General features: G+C 45.0%; 1 protein-coding gene across 1 annotated transcript; it reads right to left on the minus strand.

Moving 5' to 3' along the window:
• Positions 1–1,321: 1,321 nt before the first annotated feature.
• On the minus strand, positions 1,322–1,759 carry LOC129758417 (uncharacterized). The gene is made up of 2 exons (XM_055755919.1): positions 1,571–1,759; positions 1,322–1,444 (listed from the first exon to the last, which is right to left on the minus strand). The coding sequence occupies exons 1-2, from the start codon at positions 1,757–1,759 to the stop codon at positions 1,322–1,324; spliced, it is 312 nt and encodes a 103-aa protein (XP_055611894.1).
• Positions 1,760–7,996: the final 6,237 nt, after the last annotated feature.

The following is a 7,996-nucleotide window of genomic DNA, read 5'->3' on the forward strand; positions in this document are numbered from 1 at the left end:
GAGGTTCGCTTGGTTTCCACGACTATCGTGCGCTCCGTCTCTGCTCGAGACCACTGCTAGAGACCAATGAGCTCTCCTTTAATATTTGAGATCTTGACTCCGCTTGGTTTGGCTCGAGGCCCTCTCCTCTTTGCCTGTCCGTGTGTCGGCCGAGAGCAGCTTATTCTAGACTCGCGCATGTCACAGCACACGTTCGGGGCTTTACGAAACTCTTCGGATCATTCCCGGCAAAGACGTCATCCTACACCGACTCGAGTGACTCACCCGCCGGCGACGTGAAGTCACTCTACCCGAGAGTATTCCACGGCGTGAATACTCTTCGCCTTACTGTGGTGTAATTGCGTGGTTAGTCCGTTAATCAACGAGCACAGATCAGTTTATTGGAGAATGTTGCTGAAGACAGTTGCACTTCAGGTTAGTGCTGACTGGAGTTCGGCGGAATCGGCCCTGAGGACGCGGGATAAAAACAGCCGGTTACGACACCTACGAGTTCAACTGCGAAGAAGGTCATGTCTTATCATCGCAGCTTCCGTTGTAGGAGCTCGTGCTAGTCAGATACTTCGCGACGGTAACGCTGGAGGTATCCTACCAAGGGAATCTAGAGAGAATTCTTTGCATTTGGAGTGTTAATCATCAAAATTCCACAACTGCTTCACAAATTACAACATTTAGCAACAATTAGCACCTTTTCACTCTCTCTGAGCACTGGTTTCTCTCATTTTAATTCAAACCTTCTAATTTTCTCTAACAAATTGCCACAAATTACCACAAATTACCACAAATTCAATCATTGGCTGCACAATTTGTGTGATCATTGACGAATTTTCATCCTTCATTTTAGTTCCCCGTATCCTACAGACGCACGCGACGTACCAGGCAGCTCGGCATACGCGGAAGGTAAAGTCTTATCTTTGTATGCTTCACTGCTAGGTTCGGACGCAAATTACTCAGATGATCCCCAACGAAGGAGTCACCCTACACCGGTCACGGACTAGTGTTGATTCCAACTCCTCTTCAGGGCGATCATGATCCGGGTGAACCCATCGCTGACCACGTGCCAAGTGTTCACAGCCTTACACATCCTTCGCACAATGTTGTCGGCTGTCGTGTCTGGTCCGCGGGCGGCAAGCATGTTAGTGCGTACCCCTTCGAACCTCGGACAGTTGAACACTCAACTGTGTCACCACAGATTGGGCACAAAATCGCGAGGCCACGTGTCCAAACCAATGGCGGTACTGTATGGTGGTACACATAAAGAACTGCGTCATGCAGAAATCCATCTCTCAATGTCTCCGTTCCATCCAAAATCCGACGTTAGGGATCAAGCAATGGGTCCACCGGCCGCGTTCCGAGCTTTCCCACTGGTGCTGCTAGCTGGACATCGAGGTTTCTCTGGCATGTTTCCACACATCGAGCATATGCCTGTACTCGTAGCAGAAGATATCTTCCTCCAACAAGACCGAGATGGGCATAACCCCCGCCACAACATCAGCTGCTACCGACGACACTGTTAGGTATGCGACAATGACAATGCGAAAATGACAATTCGCAGGTTCATCAGCCGCTGCACGCTGCAGAGTTTCAGCAGATAACACCGCCTGCTCAAAGCTGCCGCTCCGTACCACAGAATGGATGAGGTCACGCTGCAGAGGATCGCCGAATTGTTCGACATGGCCCGCGAGAGGGCTGCTGTCACAATTGCCGCTCTTTTGCAGGCGTAGTCAACGTGGGTCGTAAAACTCAGCCGGTTGTCGTTCATCGCCCCTAGCACGTTACGCGAGCCTGTGCAATACGATTAGTCCGGTTGTTGTTGTTGTTCCCTCAACCTTTGCGGCCAGCTTGAAGATGTTCTCCTCAACAGCAGCTGTCGGTTTGAGTCATTCAAATTAAATAACGTATATGAATATGTTGATAACGGATATGAACCGAATGTTGTGAGAGTCCGTTCGCAGTAGCATACGAATAGTGTTTTTCGGAGAAGATGCTTCTCATGATTTGAGAATGTATAGGTATCGTATCCTGTCTTGCTGTGTGAGGCCTTTGAGCGTCGTTTTTGAATGTCTTTGAGGAGGAAATGGGTGATAATTTCAGTCACTGCATAGTCTTCTGTCGTGATCTTGTCGATTTTTTTGATATATAATTTTCTAAATCAGTGCAAGTATTTGAACCGGAGTCTCAAGTAGGTCAGAGGTGGCGGTTTGGAACCTTGCCTAGTTTATCATCCATTCATCAATATCGACATTGCTGCTTGTTCTGGGATCCTCCTTTCTTGTCATGGGATTCTGGTATTTGCATGCCAAAAACTTCAGGAAAGTTGCTTACAAATCACGCGCATTACTTTTTTACGCGGTATGAAATCCACCGTTAACATATAGGACCTGGAATATTTTCGCTTAAAAACGTGTTGATCCGCGAGAGCTGTGTAGAAGAACCAATCAAAAATCCGTGTAAAAAGCCGTGTTTGAAAAACTGAGCAAAATCAACCGAGTTAAAAAAAACCATAGTGTTTTAAGTCTGTCTTAGTAGTTTTAATCCTCAAGAAGAATTGATCATCTCTGAAATCCTCAAAGGTACCACTCCTGTGAGGTGATCTCTAGGTCTAAAATAAGGGATTTCACGGGAAAACTTACACTAAAAGCTCCTCTTTATGTCATTCCAGTTCCCTCTGAAGCATCCCGCCCAAGGAGCAGCCCTTAACGGTCACCATCGACACCACCACCATCATCATCACCATCACCTAAACGGCAAACGTCGTATCGCTAACGGTCACTGCCCCAATGGCAACGGTTTACTGCTGCTCCCCCCGAACTCGAACCAAACCTCACCACACCTTTCGCCAAGCCACGAAGACCATCACCAGCATCAGCACCACCCGCAACACAACAGCTACTATCCCGGCGATAACCCGGACCAGCACCGGCAGTACCTGCTCATGGCCGCAACTCCAACAACGACGGCCACCACCACACCCCAGCACCTTCAGGTGACCCAGATCACGCTGACGGCCACAACGACGACCACCTCGTCCGGGTTCTGCACTTCTTCCGGCGGAACCGGAACCATCAGCGGCGGCACCACCGGAGGTGGACGATCCGGGAGCATTTGACAGTACGAGGACGATCTCCTTCATGGGGACGTAACCTGTTGCTCTAGGAGTCGCTGCGGAAGTTCCTCATCCATCAGCAGCGGATTCGGGGGTGGCGAAGTCGACAAAGGAATAACCCCGGAGGTCGATCTTGCTCTTAACGTGGGAACACCGGAACCCGTTGATGTTTGAGGACGGAACATTTGTAGTGTTCCACTTTAACTAGCACCAATCGAAGAATCAGCGATACATAACTACACCCGGGAAAAGTTACGAGCGGTAGCGTGACTTGACCTAACGCATACATTCACACACACCAGAATCGTTGCCGGATTATACGATTAAACGGCGAACGAGTAGAAAAGATAAAAAAGACAAAAAATTCATATATTTACATCCAAACGTGAGAAATGTGTTACACGAAAAGATAAGGAACGTCAACTAGCTAAGCTAAGTATTTAGAGTTTCAAATCGAAGATAAAATATTCAAACGAACAAACAAACAACAACAACAAAAAAAAAACAGAAATTAATAAATGGTGCCATTTTTTCTCTCAATTCATCGCTACTAGGGCGTGTAGTCAACAATAAGAATTTAAAACAAAATATTGTGAGTGTAAAAAATCTTAAAACAAACAAAAATGTAGATAAACGGAATCTAAAAAAAAGTTTAAAATATTTCCCCAATAGCTCACAGCCGCTGCAACAGAACCGATTTGCTCTTAAAGAAAGAAAAAAAAAACAACAACTAAAAACGCTTCGAATCAAATTCACCGATAACGGAAAAACAGAAACTGCCACTAACTCATTGAGTTTTATTGCTTAATAGAAAATAAAGCAAAAAAAAATTGTTTAATTTACACCACTTTTGTCCTAGAACACCGAAAAAAAACTAAGCTCTGTAACGCTTGATAGCAAACTTTTTCCTCTGCCTAGTGAAGTAAAAATGAAACAAAAAAGGAAACATGTAAATAGACGACGGCGATTTTAAGCGTAAAATTCACAAAAAAAAGGGAAAACAATGGTAAAATACCGAACATACCCTTGAACCATATAAACAGACCAGTGTACTAAAATAAAATTACCATTACCAAATCACTACTACTATTTGCTAAATAACTAGAACACACTACCACCACTACTATTACTCTCGGTGATCGGATACGAATAAAAACAAAACAAAATAAGAGAAAACAAAAACGAACTCGCATTATGGAATCGGAATGGCTTTGTGTTTTAATTGTTTAGATTTGAGAAATGTCCAGTTCGAAAATCCATTCAAATTTTCATATTCAATTTATTATTAGTTTTTTTCTTAACTCTGGGTCATCTTTCTCTAAATCTTCAAAAAGATCATTTTCGAATATTCTCATGGGATATTTTCGATGAAAGATTTTCTAAAACTTTAATCTCAGGGGGGTGGAAATGGCTTAAAAATTCATTTTGTGGCAGCACAAATTTCAGTATTTCAGGATCACCATAAAAAGGAATAGGAAATTATAATCAAAATTGAAATATCCTACAAATCAAAATTAAAATAAAACTAATTGCAGAAAATTCAGTGAACAAAAAAACAAAGTTTTCAAGTTTCATCAGAAATAAAAGAATTTAAATCAAAATTTTCTCATTAAAAATAGTTACCCTTGGTTTGGTTCAAATATCTAATAAAAAATTGATAAGTTTTGAAAAAAAAACTATCTTTGATAACTGATCAATCAAAACCTGCATGAAATATAAATGTAGATCTTAAATATGTTTACTATTCCTTAGCTAATCAAGAATTCAGATCTTTTCTAGATATTTAAGTTTCAGAAAGGCAACGTTTTGAAAAAAAATTCTATTATTTTTAGAAATTTTAATAGATAGATTTAATAGACAATTTTGTTGAAGACAATAAACGATTTTACTTAAGCTTTGTGAAACTTCAAATTTCATTCGGTTGAAATATTCAAAATCGTTAAATTCTAGCACTATGCAGAATTGGCAAAATTGTCTAAAAGAAAACATTCAATATCTAATTAGTCTCAGAAGGTATTCGGGAAACTTGATCATTGAATTGAAGCCTGTTGAGATTTGTCCAATCGAAGCAATCGATGGGACAAATAACAACAAACACATAATAAATTAACAATCTAATATGTAACCATAGGGATGGTTTTCCTATAAATAAGATGTTAGGATAGTAGATAAATAAAGTATTCCAGTTTCTACCCTCAAGTAGTAAAGTCTCTCCTTTTCACTGCCCAAGTGCTGCATAAACAGGTTTTGGGCCCTGTCCACCCGAACCGGAAAGGATCATCGGAATAGTTTCAAGATGTTTAACGGAAGCGACGGATCGAACGGAAGCGGAAGAAGAGTGACTGCAGCTAGCGGAAAAGTCTCTGGAATCGCACTACCAACGATCGAGAGACTTTGTGGGCGAGAAAATTACGCAACCTGGGCGTTCGCCATGAAGATGACGCTAATCCGTGATGAATCCTGGTACACCGTGGAGCCGAAAGAGGATCAAGCCGTGGATGAAGAAACGAATCTTCGAGCTTTGGCAACGATATGCCTGAGCGTGGAATCCATCAATTACAGCCTGTTGATGGATGCCAAAACCTCGAAAAAAGCTTGGATGCGCCTTAAGGGAGCCTTTGAGGATAACGGCTTAACGCGGAAGATTGGTTTGCTGCGTCAGTTGACGTCAGTACGTCTACAGGATTGTAGCAGCGTTGAATGGTACGTTGACCAGCTTATGTCAACGGCGCACAAGCTGGTAGGAATTGGGTTCGAAGTGGATGATTCTCGGCTCGCTGCATTACTATTGATGGGCTTGCCAGACCATTATGAGCCCATGATAATGGGTCTGGAAGCTTCAGGTATGGCACTTACGTCGGATGCGGTCAAGATGAAGATTTTACAAGATGTGAAAATGCAAGAAGATCCACGAGCCGAACATCATCCAGCGGCGATGATATCAACAGTGAAACCCAAACGCCGTGGGGGCAGGAATAAGTTTGCCAAGAAGGACGGCAGGTGCTATCGATGCAACATGAAGGGTCATATTGCTGTGAATTGTCCTGAGAAACAAAATTCTCTGAGCACCGGAGGACCGTCGAGTAGAATGTTGTGCAGCGTTCTGGCAACAGCAGATGTCAAGTGTTCCGAGTGGTATTTTGACTCGGGAGCAACGTGTCACATGACAAGGTCCAAGGAAGGATTCGTCAAGCAAGTAAAGCTGTCTAGGATTGTGAAAACTGCCAACAACAGCAGCGTAAAAGCGATGGCGAAAGGTTCCATCCACTTACGACTCAAAGAAGTTCCGATTGAAGCAAAGGAAGTTTTACACGTTTCTGGTTTAGCCACAAACCTTTTGTCTGTCGGCAAGATTTGTGACAGAAATCTGGTGGTGACGTTCACGGCTAACGGTTGCTTTGTTTCGGAGCCATATGGTACGAGGATCGCGTCTGGTATGAGAGTCGGTGTTCTATATCAAGTTAACCGAACAAAACGATTTGAATATCCGGTACCATTTTGTGAAGGAGTCACAAGAAAAAGAATTCGGAAAGCTGTCGCACATTAAGAAGCACTGATGTGCACGAAGCTTGAAGGGTTCCGGATTTTAATGAAATTAATAGCTTAAGGAGGAGTGTTAGAAGATAAGTAACTATGAAAAGTAATGTCATTAAATAGAAGAAAATAAATTTTTCTTCTTCGCTGTACCAAACCGGTTGTACTTCCATTAACCGTCCAACAGGTTATGGGCCCAGCACTAGTGGAAAGGAGGAGTGGAATCAGTAGTGGCAGGTTAACCAGTCAAGAAGCCAATGGGAGGACGAGCCAGCGCCGGGAATCCAAGGAAACGTCGTCGAGCCAGAACCGTGTGAGGTTGTCGGACCAGGAGCCTGGTAGGTCGTCGGACCGGGAAGCCAGCTGGAGGTCGGCAAGCCAGGAAACACGGGAGGGAGGTCGTCGGGCAGGTGCTTTGGAGGGTCGTTGGTCCGGAGCCATTGAGAGCGGACTGGATTCACTGGCGGTTCGTCGTGCCAGGAGCCATCTGGAAGGTCGTTGGACCGGGAAGCCAGGTGGAGGTCGACAAGCCAGGGAAAACGGTGGTCGTTGGACAGGTGCCAAGGGAGGTCGTTGGGGCGAATCCATTGCGGGCTGACCGGAATCCATAGGAAGGTCGGCGAGCCAGGAGCCAGAGGAAGGTCGTCGTGCCATTGGGGAGGCGTCGAGCCAATAGGAGAGCGTCGAGCCGGAACCAAACAAGGTCGTCGGGCCGGAGCCACTGGGAGGTCGTCGGACCAGAGCTACTGGTAGGTCGTCGAACAGGAAGCCATGGAAGGTAGGTGGGCCGGTATCATGGAACGTCGTCAAGTCAAGAACCAGGTGGTGGTCGTCGAACCAGGAGCCACTGGAGGACTTACGAGCGGGGTACCACGGAAGGTCGTCAAGCCGGTGCCATGGAAGGTCGCCGGACCGGAATGCCAAGTGGAGGTCGTCGGGCTGGAACCACTGGGAGGCGCACGCCTCAGGAAAGGCGTCGAGGCGAAGGAGAAAGCTTCGAGCCGCAGGAAGAGCGCTGAGACCAAAGCCATGGAAGGTCGTCGGGCCAGAGCCATTGGGAGGTCGTCGTGCCAGCTCCCGGTGGAGGTCGTCAAACTGGAGCCATGGAAGGTCATCGCGTTGCAACAGGGGCGAGAGCGTATTCCGGTGCGTGCATTGAAGAATAGCATCCCCAACTTCAGGAGGAGCCGCCGAAGGCAGTTAAAAGACTGCGAATGTGTATGTTGAGCAATCGAAGCAATCGATGGGACAAATAACAACAAACACATAATAAATTAACAATCTAATATGTAACCATAGGGATGGTTTTCCTATAAATAAGATGTTAGGGTAGTAGATAAATAAAGTATTCCAGTTTCT

This window comes from Uranotaenia lowii, chromosome 1, assembly GCF_029784155.1.
Source record: "Uranotaenia lowii strain MFRU-FL chromosome 1, ASM2978415v1, whole genome shotgun sequence".
Taxonomy (NCBI): domain Eukaryota; kingdom Metazoa; phylum Arthropoda; class Insecta; order Diptera; family Culicidae; genus Uranotaenia; species Uranotaenia lowii.